The following is a 23,049-nucleotide window of genomic DNA, read 5'->3' as shown; positions in this document are numbered from 1 at the left end:
TAGTGGTGTATGGGCATTGTGTTGTTCTAGTGGTGTATGGACATTGTGTTGTTCTAGTGGTGTATGGGCATTGTGTTGTTCTAGTGGTGTATGGGCATTGTGTTGTTCTAGTGGTGTATGGACATTGTGTTGTTCTAGTGGTGTATGGGCATTGTGTTGTTCTAGTGGTGTATGGACATTGTGTTGTTCTAGTGGTGTATGGGCATTGTGTTGTTCTAGTGGTGTATGGGCATTGTGTTGTGATGTTCTAGTGGTGTATGGACATTGTGTTGTTCTAGTGGTGTATGGGCATTGTGTTGTTCTAGTGGTGTATGGGCATTGTGTTGTGTTGTTCTAGTGGTGTATGGATGTTGTGTTGTTCTAGTGGTGTATGGACATTGTGTTGTTCTAGTGGTGTATGGGCATTGTGTTGTTCTAGTGGTGTATGGGCATTGTGTTGTTCTAGTGGTGTATGGACATTGTGTTGTTCTAGTGGTGTATGGACATTGTGTTGTTCTAGTGGTGTATGGGCATTGTGTTGTCCTAGTGGTGTATGGGCATTGTGTTGTGTTGTTCTAGTGGTGTATGGGTGTTGTGTTGTTCTAGTGGTGTATGGACATTGTGTTGTGTTATTCTAGTGGTGTATGGACATTGTGTTGTTCTAGTGGTGTATGGGCATTGTGTTGTCCTAGTGGTGTATGGGCATTGTGTTGTGTTGTTCTAGTGGTGTATGGGTGTTGTGTTGTTCTAGTGGTGTATGGACATTGTGTTGTGTTATTCTAGTGGTGTATGGACATTGTGTTGTTCTAGTGGTGTATGGACATTGTGTTGTTCTAGTGGTGTATGGGCATTGTGTTGTTCTAGTGGTGTATGGGCATTGTGTTGTGTTGTTCTAGTGGTGTATGGACATTGTGTTGTTCTAGTGGTGTATGGACATTGTGTTGTTCTAGTGGTGTATGGACATTGTGTTGTTCTAGTGGTGTATGGACATTGTGTTGTTCTAGTGGTGTATGGGCATTGTGTTGTTCTAGTGGTGTATGGGCATTGTGTTGTTCTAGTGGTGTATGGACATTGTGTTGTCCTAGTGGTGTATGGACATTGTGTTGTTCTAGTGGTGTATGGGCATTGTGTTGTTCTAGTGGTGTATGGACATTGTGTTGTGTTGTTCTAGTGGTGTATGGACATTGTGTTGTTCTAGTGGTGTATGGACATTGTGTTGTTCTAGTGGTGTATGGGCATTGTGTTGTTCTAGTGGTGTATGGACATTGTGTTGTTCTAGTGGTGTATGGACATTGTGTTGTTCTAGTGGTGTATGGACATTGTGTTGTTCTAGTGGTGTATGGACATTGTGTTGTTCTAGTGGTGTATGGGCATTGTGTTGTTCTAGTGGTGTATGGACATTGTGTTGTTCTAGTGGTGTATGGGCATTGTGTTGTTCTAGTGGTGTATGGACATTGTGTTGTGATGTTCTAGTGGTGTATGGACATTGTGTTGTTCTAGTGGTGTATGGACATTGTTGTTGGTGTCATTGTCTAGTGGTGTATGGACATTGTGTTGTGTTGTTCTAGTGGTGTATGCATGTTGTGTTGTTCTAGTGGTGTATGGACATTGTGTAGTTCTAGTGGTGTATGGGCATTGTGTTGTCTAGTGGTGTATGGGCATTGTGTTGTTCTAGTGGTGTATGGACATTGTGTTGTTCTAGTGGTGTATGGACATTGTGTTGTTCTAGTGGTGTATGGACATTGTGTTGTTCTAGTGGTGTATGGACATTGTGTTGTTCTAGTGGTGTATGGGCATTGTGTTGTTCTAGTGGTGTATGGGCATTGTGTTGTGTTGTTCTAGTGGTGTATGGGTGTTGTGTTGTTCTAGTGGTGTATGGACATTGTGTTGTTCTAGTGGTGTATGGACATTGTGTTGTTCTAGTGGTGTATGGGCATTGTGTTGTGTTGTTCTAGTGGTGTATGGGCATTGTGTTGTTCTAGTGGTGTGTATGGGCATTGTGTTGTGTTGTTCTAGTGGTGTATGGGCATTGTGTTGTTCTAGTGGTGTATGAACATTGTGTTGTTCTAGTGGTGTATGGGCATTGTGTTGTCCTAGTGGTGTATGGGCATTGTGTTGTGTTGTTCTAGTGGTGTATGGGTGTTGTGTTGTTCTAGTGGTGTATGGACATTGTGTTGTGTTATTCTAGTGGTGTATGGACATTGTGTTGTTCTAGTGGTGTATGGGCATTGTGTTGTCCTAGTGGTGTATGGGCATTGTGTTGTGTTGTTCTAGTGGTGTATGGGCATTGTGTTGTTCTAGTGGTGTATGGACATTGTGTTGTTCTAGTGGTGTATGGGCATTGTGTTGTTCTAGTGGTGTATGGGCATTGTGTTGTTCTAGTGGTGTATGGGCATTGTGTTGTTCTAGTGGTGTATGGGCATTGTGTTGTTCTAGTGGTGTATGGGCATTGTGTTGTTCTAGTGGTGTATGGGCATTGTGTTGTTCTAGTGGTGTATGGACATTGTGTTGTTCTAGTGGTGTATGGACATTGTGTTGTTCTAGTGGTGTATGGACATTGTGTTGTTCTAGTGGTGTATGGGCATTGTGTTGTTCTAGTGGTGTATGGGCATTGTGTTGTTCTAGTGGTGTATGGGCATTGTGTTGTTCTAGTGGTGTATGGGCATTGTGTTGTTCTAGTGGTGTATGGGCATTGTGTTGTTCTAGTGGTGTATGGGCATTGTGTTGTTCTAGTGGTGTATGGGCATTGTGTTGTTCTAGTGGTGTATGGGCATTGTGTTGTTCTAGTGGTGTATGGGCATTGTGTTGTGTTGTTCTAGTGGTGTATGGACATTGTGTTGTTCTAGTGGTGTATGGACATTGTGTTGTTCTAGTGGTGTATGGACATTGTGTTGTTCTAGTGGTGTATGGACATTGTGTTGTTCTAGTGGTGTATGGACATTGTGTTGTTCTAGTGGTGTATGGCATTGTGTTGTTCTAGTGGTGTATGGACATTGTGTTGTGTTGTTCTAGTGGTGTATGGACATTGTGTTGTTCTAGTGGTGTATGGACATTGTGTTGTGTTGTTCTAGTGGTGTATGGACATTGTGTTGTTCTAGTGGTGTATGGACATTGTGTTGTTCTAGTGGTGTATGGGCATTGTGTTGTTCTAGTGGTGTATGGACATTGTGTGTTGTTCTAGTGGTGTATGGACATTGTGTTGTTCTAGTGGTGTATGGACATTGTGTTGTTCTAGTGGTGTATGGGCATTGTGTTGTCCTAGTGGTGTATGGGCATTGTGTTGTGTTGTTCTAGTGGTGTATATGGACATTGTGTTGTGTTATTCTGGGCATTGTGTTGTATGGACATTGTGTTGTGTTATTCTAGTGGTGTATGGACATTGTGTTGTGTTGTTCTAGTGGTGTATGGGCATTGTGTTGTTCTAGTGGTGTATGGGCATTGTGTTGTTCTAGTGGTGTATGGGCATTGTGTTGTTCTAGTGGTGTATGGGCATTGTGTTGTTCTAGTGGTGTATGGGCATTGTGTTGTTCTAGTGGTGTATGGGCATTGTGTTGTTCTAGTGGTGTATGGGCATTGTGTTGTGTTGTTCTAGTGGTGTATGGGCATTGTGTTGTGTTGTTCTAGTGGTGTATGGACATTGTGTTGTTCTAGTGGTGTATGGACATTGTGTTGTTCTAGTGGTGTATGGGCATTGTGTTGTTCTAGTGGTGTATGGGCATTGTGTTGTTCTAGTGGTGTATGGGCATTGTGTTGTTCTAGTGGTGTATGGACATTGTGTTGTTCTAGTGGTGTATGGACATTGTGTTGTTCTAGTGGTGTATGGGCATTGTGTTGTTCTAGTGGTGTATGGACATTGTGTTGTTCTAGTGGTGTATGGACATTGTGTTGTTCTAGTGGTGTATGGGCATTGTGTTGTTCTAGTGGTGTATGGGCATTGTGTTGTTCTAGTGGTGTATGGACATTGTGATGTTCTAGTGGTGTATGGGCATTGTGTTGTTCTAGTGGTGTATGGGCATTGTGTTGTTCTAGTGGTGTATGGGCATTGTGTTGTTCTAGTGGTGTATGGACATTGTGTTGTTCTAGTGGTGTATGGACATTGTGTTGTTCTAGTGGTGTATGGACATTGTGTTGTTCTAGTGGTGTATGGACATTGTGTTGTTCTAGTGGTGTATGGACATTGTGTTGTTCTAGTGGTGTATGGACATTGTGTTGTTCTAGTGGTGTATGGACATTGTGTTGTTCTAGTGGTGTATGGACATTGTGTTGTTCTAGTGGTGTATGGACATTGTGTTGTTCTAGTGGTGTATGGACATTGTGTTGTTCTAGTGGTGTATGGACATTGTGTTGTTCTAGTGGTGTATGGGCATTCTGTTGTTCTAGTGGAGTAGGGACCAATACCGCAAACACACACATTATATACATACACAGCATAAACACCACAACAGGTATCTTCATGTCATTTGAAGCACAGATGACAAACAGAGAGACACACTCACGCACAAACAACAGCTTTTACACACACACACACACACACACACACACACACACACACACACACACACACACACACACACACACACACACACACACACCTGTACTGAGTCAGTCTCGTCCCGGAAACATTCAGGTTCAGGGGGATCCATCTGATAGTTCACTGCCTGGTACAACACCTGGGCAGAAATGGAGAGAGGGAGAGAGAGAGAGGGAGAGAGAGAGAGGGAGAGAGAGAGAGAAGAGGGAGAGGGGGAGAGAAAGGGAGAGAGAGAAATGGAGAGAGGGAAATGGAGAGGGAGAGAGAGAAATGGAGAGTAGGAGAGAGGGCGAGGGAGAGAGGGCGAGGGAGAGGGAGAAAGGGAGAGAGGGAGAGAGGGAGAAAGGGAGAGAGGGAGAGAGGGAGAGAGGGAGAGAGGGAGAGAAAGGGAGAGAGAGAAATGGAGAGAGGGAGAGAGGGAAATGGAGAGGGAGAGAGAGAAATGGAGAGGGAGAGAGAGAAATGGAGAGGGAGAGAGGGCGAGGGAGAGGGAGAGGGAGAAAGGGGGACAGGGAGAAATGGAGAGAGGGAGAGAGGGAAATGGAGAGGGAGAGAGAGAAATGGAGAGGGAGAGAGGGCGAGGGAGAAAGGGAGAGGGGGAAAGGGGAGAGGGGGAGAGGGAGAAATGGAGAGGGAGAGGGGAGAGGAGAAATGGAGAGGGGGAGGGAGAGGGGATGGAGAGAGGGAGAAATGGAGAGGGAGAGGGAGAAAGGGAGAGGGAGAAAGGGAGAGGGAGAAAGGGAGAGGGAGAAAGGGAGAGGGAGAAAGGGAGAGAGAGAAAGGGAGAGAGAGAAAGGGAGAGAATGAGGGAGCAGCATTATTCAGCTCTGATCATTGCGACTTCGAAGCCCAGTGCTGGGAATTCATTTTCACACTTATATGAATGGAATGAATGTAAACTAATGTAGCCTACTGTTATTATCTAACCAATCCGAAGCCTGCTGCCTACTTGCCTCCACATTAGAGCAGATGGTCAGATGACATAGATGCTACAGGACTGTTTTGCACAGGCTGGAATAGAACAATAATCCAGACGATTCAAAGAAATCCCTTAATGCCATCAGAACCAACCATTCAATCAGGCAATGTGTCGATACAGGACTAAGATTGAATCCTACGACACCGTCTCTAACGCTCGTCAGATGTGGCTTGAAAACTATTACGGACTACAAAGGGAAACTCAGCCGCGAGCTGCCCAGTGACGCAAGCCTACCAGATGAGCTGAATGCCTTCTATGCTCGCTTCGAGGCAAGCAACACTGAAGCATGCATGAGAACACCAGCTGTTCTGGACGACTGCGTGATCACATTCTCCGTAGTCGATGTGAGCAAGACCTTTAAACAGGTCAACATTCACAAAGCCGCTGGGCCAGACGGATTACCAGGACGTGTACTCAAAGCATGCGTGTCTCCACTGACATTTTCAACCGCTCCCTGACCGAGTCTGTAATACCTACATGTTTCAAGCAGACCACCATAGTCCCTGTGCCCAAGGAAGCGAAGGTAACCTGCCTAAATGATTACCGCCCTGGAGCTCTCACGTCGGTAGCCAAGACGAGTTTTGAAAGGCTTGTCAAGGCTTACATCAACACCATCATGCCAGAAACCCTGGGGTGTCTGACCCTGTTCCTGGAGAGCTACCTTCCTGTATGTTTTCGCTTCAACCACAGTTGTAACATGGTTCAGCTTTTCAACCAGCTAATTATTACAATCAGGTGTGCTAGATTAGGGTTGGAATAAAAACCTGCAGGATGGTAGCTCTCCAGGAACAGAGTTGGACAGCCCTGCCCTAGACCCACTCCATTCGTATACGGCCCCAACAGATCCACAATCTCTACTCCACACTGCCCTTTCCCACCTGGACAAAAGGAACAGCTGTAGCAAATGCTACAGCTCAGCATTCGACACCATAGTGCCCTCAAAGCTCATCGCTAAGGACCCTGGGACTAAACACCTCCCTCTGCAACTGGACCCTGGACTTCCTGACGAGCTGCCCCCCTCCCAGGTGGTGAGGTAACAACACCTCCCTCTACAACTGGGAGACCAACTCCATCTTAATGCCCATGATTGTTCAACGAGCAGATGTCCACAGGAAATAACCTCTCACTCAACGTCAAACAGAACAAAGGGGATGATCGTGGACTTCAGGAAACAGCAGGAGCACCCCCCCTATCACACTCGAAGGGTCGCAGTGGAGAAGGTGGAAAGCTTCAAGTTCCTCAGCCATCACATCACTGACAAAATGTTCCACCCACACAGAGTGGTGAGGTGGCGCAACAGCGCACCTCAGAAGGCTGAATACATTTGACTTGGCACCTAAAACCCGCACAATTGAAAGCATCCTGTTGGGCTGTATCACCGCCTGGTACGACAACTGCACCGCCTGCGACCACAGGGCTTTCCAGAAATGATTAACGAATGTAACCTGGGGCAAACTACCTGCCCTTCAGGACACCTACAGCACCCGATGTCACAGGAAGGCCAACAATATCATCAAGGACACAACGACTCATTCCATGGAGGGCTGAGTGTGACCTTAATTCATCAATCAAGTGAGGACTGAAAACCCACAGACAATTGGCCTTGAAGGAATGAGTTTGACACGTGGTCTAGAGGGTAAAGGTCTGGAGTTACCTGTGTCTGTAGGTCACTAGAGGCAGCCAGGAGGGGGTGGATGCTGGCGGGGGGGCAGTGTGTCAAAGAGAAGGCCAGCAGCTCCTGGCGAGCCCTGAGGTCCATGTACCCCTCAAACTGTCCAAGCAGGCTACACACTTCCCAGCCATCACCATAACCTGTAGAGGAAGGGGAGATGTCATAATAGCATAAGACCAACTATTTAACCCTAATTGCTCCTGTAAGTGGCTCTGGGATAAGGGTGTCTGTTAAATGATTAACATGTAAATGTAGACTGCCTCCTCCAACCAGGTCCCGGCTCTCACAGAGAGAGAGAGTCCCGGCTCTCACAGAGAGAGAGAGAGTCCCGGCTCTCACAGAGAGAGAGAGAGTCCCGGCTCTCACAGAGAGAGAGAGAGTCCCGGCTCTCACAGAGAGAGAGAGTCCCGGCTCTCACAGAGAGAGAAAGAGTCCCGGCTCTCACAGAGAGAGAAAGAGTCCCGGCTCTCACAGAGAGAGAGAGAGTCCCGGCTCTCACAGAGAGAGAGAGAGTCCCGGCTCTCACAGAGAGAGAGTCCCAGGATGACAAGTTGTTTTCAGGGCCCAAATGGATAGTGTACTACTGCTGACCAGGGCCCATAGGGTAGTGCACTACTGTTGACCAGGGCCCATAGGGCTAGTGTACTACTGTTGACCAGGGCCCATAGGGTAGTGTACTACTGTTGACCAGGGCCCATAGGGTAGTGTACTACTGTTGACCAGGGCCCATACGGTAGTGTACTACTGTTGACCAGGGCCCATAGGGTAGTGAACTACTGTTGACCAGGGCCCATAGGGCGTCTACCAACGCCCAGGGACTTCTGGTCTAAAGTAGTGCTCTATATAGGGAATAGGGTGTCATAGGGCTCTGGTCTATAGTAGTGCACTATATAGGGAATAGAGTGTTATTTGTTATGAAGCTTAAGAAAACACTGCAACACAATCTCCTCAGACAAGTTGTCTGTGACACCTCCCTCCCTCCCTCTCCTTCTCCATCCCTCCTCCTCTCTCCTCTCCTCGTTCTTTTATCTCTCATTCTATCCCACTCTATTTCTGTCTTCCTGCCTGTTTCCATATCTCCATCCCTCCCTCCCTCTCCTCCTCCCTCCCTCTTCTCCTCCCTCCCTCTTCTCCTCCCTCCCTCCCTCCTAGTCCACCATCGCTACAGTGTTACTCCCGTGCATTAAAGCCACTGATAAAATATTAAAACGCTTTATACCATGGCATTGTTGAATAGTCGTTTCTGATTGGTCTTGAAGGGCATTCTAAAGCATGCATCATAATGCCCGGTAGAGTTCCATGGCAGAGTTCCATGGCATTGTTGAATAGTCGTTTCTGATTGGTCTTGAAGGGCATTCTAAAGCATGCATCATAATGCCCGGTAGAGTTCCATGGCATTGTTTAATAGTCATTTCTGATTGGTCTTGAAGGGCATTCTAAAGCATGCATCATAATGCCCGGTAGTTCCATGGCATTGTTGAATAGTCGTTTCTGATTGGTCTTGAAGGGCATTCTAAAGCATGCATCATAATGCCCGGTAGAGTTCCATGGCATTGTTGAATAGTCATTTCTGATTGGTCTTGAAGGGCATTCTAAAGCATGCATCATAATGCCCGGTAGAGTTCCATGGCAGAGTTCCATGGCATTGTTGAATAGTCGTTTCTGATTGGTCTTGAAGGGCATTCTAAAGCATGCATCATAATGCCCGGTAGAGTTCCATGGCAGAGTTCCATGGCATTGTTGAATAGTCATTTCTGATTGGTCTTGAAGGGCATTCTAAAACATGCATCATAATGCCCGGGAGAGTTCCATGGCATTGTTGAATAGTCATTTCTGATTGGTCTTGAAGGGCATTCTAAAACATGCATCATAATGCCCGGGAGAGTTCCATGGCATTGTTGAATAGTCATTTCTGATTGGTCTTGAAGGGCATTCTAAAACATGCATCATAATGCCCGGGAGAGTTCCATGGCTATACTGTATTCCTTATGTGTTTGAGCTGCTTTTGAAGGCAAAAGTCAAATTGAAAGCATTATTGATGACGACGGTGACGTCGCTCCCAGTTGTTTTCCTTGTGGGGGGGGGGGATTTCGTTGGTGCCACCGAGGCTGTGCAGGCCGACATTTATGAAGTCATTCACTGCAGTTAATAATGAGCATGCACACCCATTAAAAACAATCACTGTAGAAACTGTTAAATTGATGAAGAATTGGATTGATGAGGAATTGAAACATTGTGTGGTTGAGAGGGATGAGGCAAAAGCAATGGCAAATAAGTCTGGCTGAACAACCCATTTGGCAAACGAACGGCAAGTTGCGAAATCATGTGACTAAACCGAATAAAAAGAAGAAAACACTATGAAACAGAGATGAATGACAGAAATAATGAGAGAAAAAAAAAAAACCTTTGGCGCACCTTAAATTACATTTTGGGGAAAAAGGCTAATTCAGCTCCATCATCTATTATATCAGATGGCTCATTCATCACAAAAACCCACTGATATTGCCAACTACTTTAATTATTTTTTTTTTTCACTGGCAAGATTAGCCAAGTAAGGCATATGACATGCCAGCAGCAAACGCTGACACTTCACATCCAAGTATAATACCATTCAAAAGTTTGGGGGTAACTTAGAAAGTAGCTTCTTTAAATTTAAAAAAGAAAAAGCACATTTTTTTGTCCATTAAAATAACATCAAATTGATCATAAATACAGTGTAGACATTGTTAATGTTGTAAATGACTATTAATGTTGTAAATGACTACTAATGACTATTTTATGGAATATCTACATAGGCGAACAGAGGTCCATTATCAGCAACCATCACTCTTGTGTTCCAATGGCACGTTGTGTTAGCTAATCCAAGTTTATCATTTTAAAAGGCTAATTGATCATTAGAAAACCCTTTTGCAATTATGCTAGAACAGCTGAAAACTGTTGTTCTGATTAAAGAAGCAATAAAACTGGCCTTCTTTAGACTAGTTGATGATTTGAGAAACAGATGCCTCTCACAAGTCCTCAACTGGCAGCTTCATTAAATAGTACCCACAAAACACAAGTCTCAACGTCAACAGTGAAGAGGCGACTCCGGGACGATGGCCTTCTAGGCAGAGTTGCAAAGAAAGAGCCATCTCTCAGACTGGCCAATTAAAATAAAAGATTAAGATGGACAAAAGAACACAGACACTGGACAGCGGAACTCTGCCTAGAATGTCAGCATCCCGGAGGTAATGGGTATAGATCAGGGAGGTAATGGGGAGGTAATGGGTATATATCAGGGAGGTAATGTGGATAGATCAGGGAGGTAATGGGGATAGATCAGGGAGGTAATGGGGAGGTAATGGGTATATATCAGGGAGGTAATGGGTATAGATCAGGGAGGTAATGTGGATAGATCAGGGAGGTAATGGGGATAGATCAGGGAGGTAATGGGGAGGTAATGGGTATATATCAGGGAGGTAATGGGTATATATCAGGGAGGTAATGGGTATAGATCAGGGAGGTAATGGGTATAGATCAGGGAGGTAATGGGTATAGATCAGGGAGGTAATGGGGAGGTAATGGGTATATATCAGGGAGGTAATGTGGAGGTAATGGGTATATATCAGGGAGGTAATGTGGATAGATCAGGGAGGTAATGGGGATAGATCAGGGAGGTAATGGGGATAGATCAGGGAGGTAATGGGGAGGTAATGGGTATATATCAGGGAGGTAATGGGTATAGATCAGGGAGGTAATGGGTATAGATCAGGGAGGTAATGGGTATAGATCAGGGAGGTAATGGGCATAGATCAGGGAGGTAATGGGGAGGTAATGGGTATAGATCAGGGAGGTAATGGGCATAGATCAGGGAGGTAATGGGTATAGATCAGGGAGGTAATGGGTATAGATCAGGGAGGTAATGGGTATAGATCAGGGAGGTAATGGGGATAGATCAGGGAGGTAATGGGGATAGATCAGGGAGGTAATGGGGATAGATCAGGGAGGTAATGGGTATAGATCAGGGAGGTAATGGGTATAGATCAGGGAGGTAATGGGTATAGATCAGGGAGGTAATGGGTATAGATCAGGGAGGTAATGGGCATAGATCAGGGAGGTAATGGGCATAGATCAGGGAGGTAATGGGCATAGATCAGGGAGGTAATGGGCATAGATCAGGGAGGTAATGGGCATAGATCAGGGAGGTAATGGGTATAGATCAGGGAGGTAATGGGTATAGATCAGGGAGGTAATGGGTCTAGATCAGGGAGGTAATGGGTATAGATCAGGGAGGTAATGGGTATAGATCAGGGAGGTAATGGGTATAGATCAGGGAGGTAATGGGCATAGATCAGGGAGGTAATGGGCATATATCAGGGAGGTAATGGGTATAGATCAGGGAGGTAATGGGTATAGATCAGGGAGGTAATGGGTATAGATCAGGGAGGTAATGGGTATATATCAGGGAGGTAATGGGTATATATCAGGGAGGTAATGGGTATAGATCAGGGAGGTAATGGGTATAGATCAGGGAGGTAATGGGTATAGATCAGGGAGGTAATGGGCATATATCAGGGAGGTAATGGGCATATATCAGGGAGGTAATGGGTATAGATCAGGGAGGTAATGGGTATAGATCAGGGAGGTAATGGGTATAGATCAGGGAGGTAATGGGTATAGATCAGGGAGGTAAATGGTATAGATCAGGGAGGTAAATGGTATAGATCAGGGAGGTAATGGGTATAGATCAGGGAGGTAATGGGGAGGTAATGGGTATAGATCAGGGAGGTAATGGGGATATATCAGGGAGGTAATGGGTATAGATCAGGGAGGTAATGGGGATAGATCAGGGAGGTAATGGGGATAGATCAGGGAGGTAATGGGGAGGTAATGGGTATATATCAGGGAGGTAATGGGTATAGATCAGGGAGGTAATGGGGAGGTAATGGGTATATATCAGGGAGGTAATGGGTATAGATCAGGGAGGTAATGGGTATAGATCAGGGAAGTAATGGGTATAGATCAGGGAGGTAATGGGTATAGATCAGGGAGGTAATGGGTATAGATCAGGAGGTAATGGGTATAGATCAGGGGGAGGCATAGATCAAGGGTATAGATCAGGAGGTAATGGGTATAGATCAGGAGGTAATGGGTATAGATCAGGGAGGTAATGGGTATAGATCAGGGAGGTAATGGGTATAGATCAGGGAGGTAATGGGGAGGCAATGGGTATAGATCAGGGAGGTAATGGGTATAGATCAGGGAGGTAATGGGGAGGTAATGGGTATAGATCAGGGATGTAATGGGGAGGTAATGGGGATAGATCAGGGAGGTAATGGGTATAGATCAGGGAGGTAATGGGTATAGATCAGGGAGGTAATGGGTATAGATCAGGGAGGTAATGGGTATAGATCAGGGAGGTAATGGGTATAGATCAGGGAGGTAATGGGTATAGATCAGGGAGGTAATGGGTATAGATCAGGGAGGTAATGGGTATAGATCAGGGAGGTAATGGGTATAGATCAGGGGGATGGGTATAGATGGGGAGGTAATGGGTATAGATCAGGGAGGTAATGGGTATAGATCAGGAGGTAATGGGTATAGATCAGGAGGTAATGGGTATAGGGAGGTAATGGGTATAGATCAGGAGGTAATGGGTATAGATCAGGGATGTAATGGAGATAGGATCAGGGAGGTAATGGGCATAGATCAGGGAGGTAATGGGCATAGATCAGGGAGGTAATGGGTATAGATCAGGGAGGTAATGGGTATAGATCAGGGAGGTAATGGGTATAGATCAGGAGGTAATGGGCATAGATCAGGAGAGGTAATGGGGAGGTAATGGTATAGTATGGGTATAGATCAGGGAGGTAATGGGGATAGATCAGGGAGGTAATGGGGATAGATCAGGGAGGTAATGGGCCATAGATCAGTGGAGCGATAATCAGGGAGGTAATGGGTATAGAGCAGGGAGGTAATGGGTATAGATCAGGGAGGTAATGGGTATAGATCAGGGAGGTAATGGGCATATATCAGGGAGGTAATGGGTATAGATCTAAGTGTGCGTTCTCTAATTCTCTCCTTCTTTCTTTCTCTCTCTCGGAGGACCTGAGCCCTAGGACCATGCCCCAGGACTACCTGACATGATGGCTCCTCGCTGTCCCCAGTCCACCTGGCCATGCTGCTGCTCCAGTTTCAACTGTTCTGCCTTGTTATTATTCGACCATGCTGGTCATTTATGAACATTTGAACATCTTGGCCATGTTCTGTTATAATCTCCACCCGGCACAGCCAGAAGAGGACTGGCCACCCCACATAGCCTGGTTCCTCTCTAGGTTTCTTCCTAGGTTCTGGCCTTTCTAGGGAGTTTTTCCTAGCCACCGTGCTTCTACACCTGCATTGCTTGCAGTTGGGGGTTTTAGGCTGGGTTTCTGTACAGCACTTTGAGATATCAGCTGATGTACGAAGGGCTATATAAATACATTTGATTTGATTTGATTTAGATCAGGGAGGTAATGGGTATAGATCAGGGAGGTAATGGGCATAGATCAGGGAGGTAATGGGGAGGTAATGGGTATAGATCAGGGAGGTAATGTGTATAGATCAGGGAGGTAATGGGTATAGATCAGGGAGGTAATGGGGAGGTAATGGGTATAGATCAGGGAGGTAATGGGTATAGATCAGGGAGTTAAATGGTATAGATCAGGGAGGTAATGGGGAGGTAATGGGCATAGATCAGGGAGGTAATGGGTATATATCAGGGAGGTAATGGGTATATATCAGGGAGGTAATGGGTATATATCAGGGAGGTAATGGGTATAGATCAGGGAGGTAATGGGGATAGATCAGGGAGGTAATGGGGATAGATCAGGGAGGTAATGGGGATAGATCAGGAGGTAATGGGTATAGATCAGGGAGGTAATGGGTATAGATCAGGGAGGTAATGGGTATAGATCAGGGAGGTAATGGGTATAGATCAGGGAGGTAATGGGTATAGATCAGGGAGGTAATGGGTATAGATCAGGGAGGTAATGGGGAGGTAATGGGTATAGATCAGGGAGGTAATGGGGAGGTAATGGGTATAGATCAGGGAGGTAATGGGGAGGTAATGGGTATAGATCAGGGAGGTAATGGGGATATGGGATCAGGTAATGGGGAGGTAATGGGATAGATGATAGATCAGGAGGTAATGGGTATAGGGAGGTAATGGGTATAGATCAGGGAGGTAATGGGTATAGATCAGGGAGGTAATGGGTATAGATCAGGGAGGTAATGGGTATAGATCAGGGAGGTAATGGGGATAGATCAGGGAGGTAATGGGGATAGATCAGGGAGGTAATGGGGATAGATCAGGGAGGTAATGGGGATAGATCAGGGAGGTAATGGGGATAGATCAGGAGGTAATGGGTATAGATCAGGGAGGTAATGGGGATAGATCAGGGAGGTAATGGGGATAGATCAGGGAGGTAATGGGGATAGATCAGGGAGGTAATGGGGATAGATCAGGGAGGTAATGGGGATAGATGTGGTAAAAATGTCAATGGAACGCAGACTGTGGGGACAGGAAGCTGGATTGGTGCACATTCAACAAATCACAGTGAATATTTGTCAAATCAGTCATGGTTGATGTATTATAACTTAAATCCCATTTGGATATACAGACCCCTTGACTGTTTCCACTATCTAGACAGCCTGATGTTAACATTACTATATACAGTCCATTCAGAAAGTATTCAGACCCCTTGACTGTTTCCACTATCTAGACAGTCTGATGTTAACATTACTATATACAGTCCATGCAGAAAGTATTCAGACCCCTTGACTGTTTCCACTATCTAGACAGCCTGATGTTAACATTACTATATACAGTCCATTCAGAAAGTATTCAGACCCCTTGACTGTTTTCACTATCTAGACAGCCTGATGTTAACATTACTATATACAGTCCATTCAGAAAGTATTCAGACCCCTTGACTGTTTCTACATTTTGTTATGTTACAGCCTTATTCTAAAGTGGATAAAACAAAACATTTTCCCTCAACAATCTCCACACAATACCCCATAATGACATCACAATACCCCATAATGACATCACAATACCCCATAATGACATCACAATACCCCATAATGACAACGCAAACAGATTTTCTGACATTTTGTCCAAATTTATTCAAAATCTAAATAGAAATACCTTATTTACATAAGTATTCAGACCTTTTACTATGAGACTTGAAATTGAGCTCAGCTGCATCCTGTTTCCATTTATCCTCCTTGAGATGTTTCCACAACTTGATTGGAGTCCACCTGTGGTAAATTCAATTCATTGGATATGATTTGGCAGGGCACCTACACACCTGTCTATATAAGGTCCCACAGTTGACAGCACATTTCAGAGTATAAACCAAGCCATGAGGTCGAAGGAATTGTCCGAAGAGCTCCGAGACAGATGGTGTCAGGTTTCCTCCAGATGTGACTCTTCGTATTCAGGCCAGAGAGTTCAATGTTGGTTTCATCAGACCAGAGAATCTTATTTCTCGTGGTCTGATAGTTCTTCAGGTGCCTTTTGGCAAACTCCAAGCAGGCTGTTATGTGTCTTTTAGTGAGGAGTGGCTTCCGTCTGGACGCTCTACTATAAAGGTCTGATTGGTGGAGTGCTGCAGAGATGGTTGTCCTTCTGGAAGGTTCTCCCATCTCCACAGAGGGAATCTGGAGCTCTGTTAGAGTGACTATCGGGTTCTTGTTCACCTCCCTGACCAAATCCCTTCTCCCCTGTTCAGTGGCGGTTCTGTCAAACCCAACCTCCAGCGCCCAAACCCCCCCAAAAACCCAACCTTCAGCGCCCAAACCCCCCCAAAAACCCAACCTTCAGCGCCCAAACCCCCCAGAAAAAGCACCATTCTGCACTAACTAATTTTTATTCAGACATTTGGAACACAAATAAAGACTACCATTTAAAACTATATAAATATGTTTTTATTTTATTTCACCTTTTTAGGTAGGCCAATCGAGAACAAGTTCTCATTTACGACTGCGATCTTGCCAAGATAAAGCAAAGCAGTGCGTCAAACAAGAGTCGAGACTGAATCAATTCACCCTGGTGTGCGGACTGGTTTTATAACGAATTCACACAAACCAGAAAAAAACATAACAATATGTCTGTGAAACTGTATATTCACAGTATTATTAATGAATTGTGGTTTATTCGGTAGCATTTCGTAGCGTGACTGATTTTACTAATTGCATTAGTACTGTACAAAGTTAGAGGTGTGCTATTTGATAGGGGGAGCAGGGGAATCTATCTCGGGCTTCCAGAGGGGAGACCTGAGGTTAATCTACCCCCGCCCCCCTACCTCGGGCTTCCAGAGGGGAGACCTGAGGTCAACCGCCCCCCTACCTCGGGCTTCCAGAGGGGAGACCTGAGGTCAACCTACCCCCTACAGTCCTCGAAAGGCTTCCAGAGGGGAGACCTGAGGTCAGGCCTACCCCTACCTCGGGCTTCCAGAGGGAGACCTGTCCATTCAACCAGAGAGTTCACCTCGGGCTTCCAGAGGGGAGACCTGAGGTCAACCGCTCCCCTACCTGGGCTTCAGGTCCCCCCCTACCTGTTATGGCTTCCAGAGAGGAGACCTGAGGTCACTACCTACCCCTACTATCGGGCTTCCAGAGGGGAGACCTGAGGTCAGATGGTTAACCTATATCGGGCTTCAGAGGGGAGACCTTCAACCGCCCCCTACCTCGGGCTTCCAGAGGGAGACCTGAGGTCAACCGCCCCCTACCTCGGGCTTGTTCCAGAGGGAGACCTCCCTGACCAAATCCCTCTCCGGGCTTCCAGTGGGAGACCTGAGGTCAACCTCCAGCCCCTACCTCGGGCTTCCAGAGGGGAGACCTGAGGTCAACCTTAGCGACCCCACCCCCCTACCTCGGGCTTCCAGAGGGGAGACCTGAGGTCAGCCGCCCCAAACCTCAGGCTTCCAGAGGGGAGACCTGAGGTCAGCCTACCCCTACCTCGGGCTTCCAGAGGGAGACCTGAGGTCAACCTGGCAGGGCACCCCCGTCTATATAAGGTCCCCACCTCGGGCTTCCAGAGGGGAGACCTGAGGTCAACAGATGGTGTCAGGCTCCCCTGACCTCGGGCTTCCAGAGGGGAGACCTGAGGTCAACCTACCCCCACCCCTACCTGAGGAGGGCCAGGTCTGACCTAGTGCCCCACCCCCTGCGGGCTTCCAGAGGGGAGACCTAATCCCCCCCGCCCCTACCTCGGGCTTTTTATTCCAGACATTTGGAACACAAATAAAGACTACCATTTAAAACTATATAAATATGTTTTTATTTTTTATTTTATTTCCCCCTTTTAGGTAGGCCTCGAGAACGGGCTTCTCAGACTGCGATTTTGCCAAGATAAAGCCTGCGTCAAACCTGAATCAATTCACCCCCTGGTTTTATAACGAATTCACACAAACCAGAAAAAAACGTAACAATATGTCTGGAAACTGTATATTCCAGATTGTGGTTTAGTAGCCGTGACTGATTTTACTAATTGCATTAGTACTGTACAAAGTTAGAGGTGTGCTATTTGATAGGGGAGCCTATCTCAGGCTTCCAGAGGGGAGACCTGAGGTCAACCTACCCCCTACCTCGGGCTTCCAGAGGGGAGACCTGAGGTCAACCCCCCCTACCTCGGGCTTCCAGAGGGGAGACCTGAGGTCAACCTACCCCCCCCCTACCTCGGGCTTCCAGAGGGGAGACCTGAGGTCAACCTACCCCCCCCTACCTCGGGCTTCCAGAGGGGAGACCTGAGGTCAACCGCCCCCTACCTCAGGCTTCCAGAGGGGAGACCTGAGGTCAACCTACCCCTGCCCCCCTACCTCGGGCTTCCAGAGGGGAGACATGAGGTCAACCTACCCCCACCTCGGGCTTCCAGAGGGGAGATCTTCCCAGGCAGTAGTAGCCTGCGTAGCTCATGAACTAGAATCAGGGTGCCCACTCAGACAGGGTTAATTGACTTGGTTTTGACTCTGACATGCCCTGTCAACTGTAGGACCTTATATAGACAGGTGTGTGCCTTGCCAAATCATTTCCAATGAATTGAATTTACCACAGGTGGACTCCAATCAAGTTGTAGAAACATCTCAAGGATGATCAATGGAAACAGGATGCACCTGAGCTCAATTTTTCGAGTATCATAGCAAAGGGTCTGAATATTTATGCAAATAAGGTATCTGTTATTTATTTTTAATACATTTGCACCTGTTTTTGCTTTGTCATTATGGGGTATTGTGATGTCATCATGGGGTATTGTGATGTCATTATGGGGTATTGTAATGTCATTATGGGGTATTGCAATGTCATTATGGGGTATTGTAATGTCATTATGGGGTATTGTAATGTCATTATGGGGTATTGTAATGTCATTATGGGGTATTGTAATGTCATTATGGGGTATTGTAATGTCATTATGGGGTATTGTAATGTCATTATGGGGTATTGTAATGTCATTATGGGGTATTGTAATGTCATTATGGGGTATTGCTATGTCATTATGGGGTATTGCTATGTCATTATGGGGTATTGTGATGTCATTATGGGGTATTGTAATGTCATTATGGGGTATTGTGATGTCATTATGGGGTATTGTGATGTCATTATGGGGTATTGTGATGTCATTATGGGGTATTGTGATGTCATTATGGGGTATTGTGATGTCATTATGGGGTATTGTAATGTCATTATGGGGTATTGTAATGTCATTATGGGGTATTGTAATGTCATTATGGGGTATTGTAATGTCATTATGGGGTATTGTAATGTCATTATGGGGTATTGTAATGTCATTATGGGGTATTGCGTGTAGATTGATGCCAAACATTTTTTTAACCATTTTAGTGTAAGTTAATTATTTAGTTAATCAATTATAGAAAAAAGCTGTAACGTAACAAAATGTGGAGAAAGTCAAGGGGTCCGAATACTTTCCGAAGGCTCTGCATGTTACCTCACGGTGATGTCATTCGGGAAACATAAACGTCCACTACTATGCATGGTGCAGATCCAAAATGTCCTCCCCAAACATCCACTACTATGCATGGTGCAGATCCAAAATGTCCTCCCCAAACGTCCACTACTATGCATGGTGCAGATCCAAAATGTCCTACCCAAACGTCCACTACTATGCATGGTGCAGATCCAAAATGTCCTCCCCAAACGTCCACTGCTATGCATGGTGCAGATCCAAAATGTCCTACCCAAACGTCCACTACTATGCATGGTGCAGATCCAAAATGTCCTCCCCAAACGTCCACTACTATGCATGGTGCAGATCCAAAATGTCCTCCCCAAACGTCCACTACTATGCATGGTGCAGCTCCAAAATGTCCTCCCCAAACGTCCACTACTATGCATGGTGCAGATCCAAAATGTCCTCCCCAAACGTCCACTACTATGCATGGTGCAGATCCAAAATGTCCTCCCCAAACGTCCACTACTATGCATGGTGCAGATCCAAAATGTCCTCCCCAAACGTCCACTACTATGCATGGTGCAGATCCAAAATGTCCTACCCAAACGTCCACTACTATGCATGGTGCAGCTCCAAAATGTCCTCCCCAAACGTCCACTACTATGCATGGTGCAGATCCAAAATGTCCTACCCAAACGTCCACTACTATGCATGGTGCAGCTCCAAAATGTCCTACCCAAACGTCCACTACTATGCATGGTGCAGATCCAAAATGTCCTCCCCAAACGTCCACTACTATGCATGGTGCAGATCCAAAATGTCCTACCCAAACGTCCACTACTATGCATGGTGCAGCTCCAAAATGTCCTCCCCAAACGTCCACTACTATGCATGGTGCAGATCCAAAATGTCCTCCCCAAACGTCCACTACTATGCATGGTGCAGATCCAAAATGTCCTACCCAAACGTCCACTACTATGCATGGTGCAGATCCAAAATGTCCTACCCAAACGTCCACTACTATGCATGGTGCAGATCCAAAATGTCCTACCCAAACGTCCACTACTATGCATGGTGCAGCTCCAAAATGTCCTACCCAAACGTCCACTACTATGCATGGTGCAGATCCAAAATGTCCTACCCAAACGTCCACTACTATGCATGGTGCAGCTCCAAAATGTCCTACCCAAACGTCCACTACTATGCATGGTGCAGCTCCAAAATGTCCTACCCAAACGTCCACTACTATGCATGGTGCAGCTCCAAAATGTCCTCCCCAAACGTCCACTACTATGCAAAATGTCCTCCCCTGGAAGCCTGTCTTTCAGACATGACGCTGGTGGACAATTAATCTCGATGGTTGTACAGTCCTCTCAACAACAAAAAACTGAAGGACCTCTGAGTTAGACTCATATCTCTCTTCCTCCCCCCTCCCCCCTAAACCTTTTGTCTAAAAAGTATGCGGAGGAGCTAATGCTTTCGAGGTTAGACGACTGCAATGCTCTACTCTCCGGCTACTCGGATAAAGCACTGAATAAACTTCAGTTAGTTTTAAAAACAGCTGATAGAATGTTGAGTAGAACCCCCCAAAAAATAGCATATTACGCCAGCGCTGGCCCATCAAACCTGGCTTCCTGTTGAGGTGGTTTTACTGCTAACCTACAAAGCATTACATGGGCTGCTACCTATCTCTCTGATTTGGTCCTGCCTTACATACCTACACCTACGCTACGGTCACAAGATACAGGCCTCCTTACTGTCCCTGGAGTTTCTAAGCAAACAGCTGGAGGCAGGGCTTTCTGCAAAATTTACCACAACATTACATTACTATACCACGAGTACAACGTAACTACAACACTGTTACTACAGCATTGCAACACAACGTTACTACAATGTTACAACACTACAGCAATACAAAAGTTACTACAACGTTACTACAGCATTACTACAGCGTTACTACAACGCCACTACAACGTTACTACAATGTTACAACACTACAGCAATACAAAGTTACTACAACGTTACTACAACGCCACTACAGTTATGTAACCCACCTGAGGCCATGAGGTCCTGACAGTGTATGTAGGAGGTCTTGTAGTCCAGCGCCTGAAGAGCCTGTTGAGCTAGTAGAGAGAACACCTGACCCTTATACCTCCACTCATCACCACCTGGAAGCAGAGAAACACTGGTTAGACCCTTACACCTCCACCTGGAGACATAGAAACACTGGTTAGACCCTTACACCTCCACTCATCACCACCTGGAGACAGAGAAACACTGGTTAGACCCTTACACCTCCACCTGGAGACATAGAAACACTGGTTAGACCCTTACACCTCCACTCATCACCACCTGGAAGCAGAGAAACACTGGTTAGACCATTACACCTCCACTCATCACCACCTGGAAGCAGAGAAACACTGGTTAGACCCTCACACCTCCACTCATCACCACCTGGAAGCAGATAAACACTGGTTAGACCCTTACACCTCCACTCATCACCACCTGGAAGCAGAGAAACACTGGTTAGACCCTTACACCTCCACTCATCACCACCTGGAAGCAGAGAAACACTGGTTAGACCCTTATACCTCTACTCATCACCACCTGGAAGCAGAGAAACACTGGTTAGACCCTTATACCTCCACCTGGAAGCAGAGAAACACTGGTTAGACCCTTATACCTCCACTCATCACCACCTGGAAGCAGAGAAACACTGGTTAGACCCTTACACCTCCACTCATCACCACCTGGAAGCAGAGAAACACTGGTTAGACCCTTATACCTCTACTCATCACCACCTGGAAGCAGAGAAACACTGGTTAGACCCTTACACCTCCACCTGGAGACAGAGAAACACTGGTTAGACCCTTACACCTCCACTCATCACCACCTGGAGACAGAAACACTGGTTAGACCCTTACACCTCCACTCATCACCACCTGGAAGCAGAGAAACACTGGTTAGACCCTTACACCTCCACTCATCACCACCTGGAAGCAGAGAAACACTGGTTAGACCCTTATACCTCCACTCATCACCACCTGGAAGCAGATAAACACTGGTTAGACCCTTACACCTCCACTCATCACCACCTGGAAGCAGAGAAACACTGGTTAGACCCTTACACCTCCACCTGGAGACATAGAAACACTGGTTAGACCCTTACACCTCCACTCATCACCACCTGGAAGCAGAGAAACACTGGTTAGACCCTTACACCTCCACTCATCACCACCTGGAAGCAGAGAAACACTGGTTAGACCCTTACACCTCCACCTGGAGACAGAGAAACACTGGTTAGACCCTTACACCTCCACTCATCACCACCTGGAAGCAGAGAAACACTGGTTAGACCCTTACACCTCCACTCATCACCACCTGGAAGCAGAGAAACACTGGTTAGACCCTTACACCTCCACTCATCACCACCTGGAGACATAGAAACACTGGTTAGACCCTTACACCTCCACCTGGAGACAGAGAAACACTGGTTAGACCCTTACACCTCCACTCATCACCACCTGGAGACATAGAAACACTGGTTAGACCCTTACACCTCCACCTGGAGACATAGAAACACTGGTTAGACCCTTACACCTCCACCTGGAGACAGAGAAACACTGGTTAGACCCTTACACCTCCACTCATCACCACCTGGAGACATAGAAACACTGGTTAGACCCTTACACCTCCACCTGGAGACATAGAAACACTGGTTAGACCCTTACACCTCCACCTGGAGACATAGAAACACTGGTTAGACCCTTACACCTCCACCTGGAGACAGAGAAATACTGGTTAGACCCTTACACCTCCACTCATCACCACCTCATAGAAACACTAGACCATCACCTCCACCTGGAGACATAGAAACACTGGTTAGACCCTTACACCTCCACCTGGAGACAGAGAAATACTGGTTAGACCCTTACACCTCCACTCATCACCACCTG

The 23,049-nt window shown here is 46.2% G+C and overlaps 1 protein-coding gene and 2 long non-coding RNA genes across 10 annotated transcripts in view; 2 read left to right on the top strand and 1 right to left on the bottom strand.

The window, feature by feature from the left end:
* The window catches only part of nbas (NBAS subunit of NRZ tethering complex), a 384,598-nt gene that overhangs the window by 156,308 nt on the left and 205,241 nt on the right, over positions 1 to 23,049 (bottom strand). Inside the window, exons 33-35 of one of the 2 annotated variants that reach the window (XM_052524617.1) lie at positions 21,148 to 21,261; positions 7,144 to 7,301; positions 4,572 to 4,649 (exon numbers count right to left, since the gene is read on the bottom strand). In XM_052524617.1, the coding sequence (XP_052380577.1) occupies positions 4,572 to 4,649; positions 7,144 to 7,301; positions 21,148 to 21,261 (350 nt within the window). The remainder of the gene's footprint in view (positions 1 to 4,571; positions 4,650 to 7,143; positions 7,302 to 21,147; positions 21,262 to 23,049) is intronic. The other variant, XM_052524618.1, reaches the window with a different exon arrangement.
* On the top strand, positions 10,483 to 12,029 carry LOC127931562 (uncharacterized). Of its 6 annotated transcripts, none has more exons than XR_008141767.1 (5): positions 10,483 to 10,498; positions 11,060 to 11,103; positions 11,148 to 11,176; positions 11,606 to 11,631; positions 11,995 to 12,029. It is a non-coding gene; the product is annotated as an uncharacterized LOC127931562 (long non-coding RNA). The 6 variants fall into 6 exon arrangements; XR_008141768.1 differs by having other exon boundaries at positions 11,584 to 11,609; XR_008141765.1 differs by lacking the exon at positions 10,483 to 10,498 and adding an exon at positions 10,582 to 10,597.
* LOC127931561 (uncharacterized) lies at positions 12,443 to 15,195 on the top strand. 2 transcript variants are annotated; one of them, XR_008141762.1, is made up of 3 exons: positions 12,443 to 12,523; positions 14,406 to 14,431; positions 14,651 to 15,195. It is a non-coding gene; the product is annotated as an uncharacterized LOC127931561 (long non-coding RNA). The 2 variants fall into 2 exon arrangements; XR_008141761.1 differs by lacking the exon at positions 14,406 to 14,431 and adding an exon at positions 13,946 to 13,971.

The sequence above is a fragment of the Oncorhynchus keta genome, chromosome 8 (genome assembly GCF_023373465.1).
Source record: "Oncorhynchus keta strain PuntledgeMale-10-30-2019 chromosome 8, Oket_V2, whole genome shotgun sequence".
Lineage (NCBI taxonomy): Eukaryota > Metazoa > Chordata > Actinopteri > Salmoniformes > Salmonidae > Oncorhynchus > Oncorhynchus keta.
Note: the sequence above shows the minus strand (reverse complement) of the source record. Positions and strands in the feature narration are given on the sequence as shown.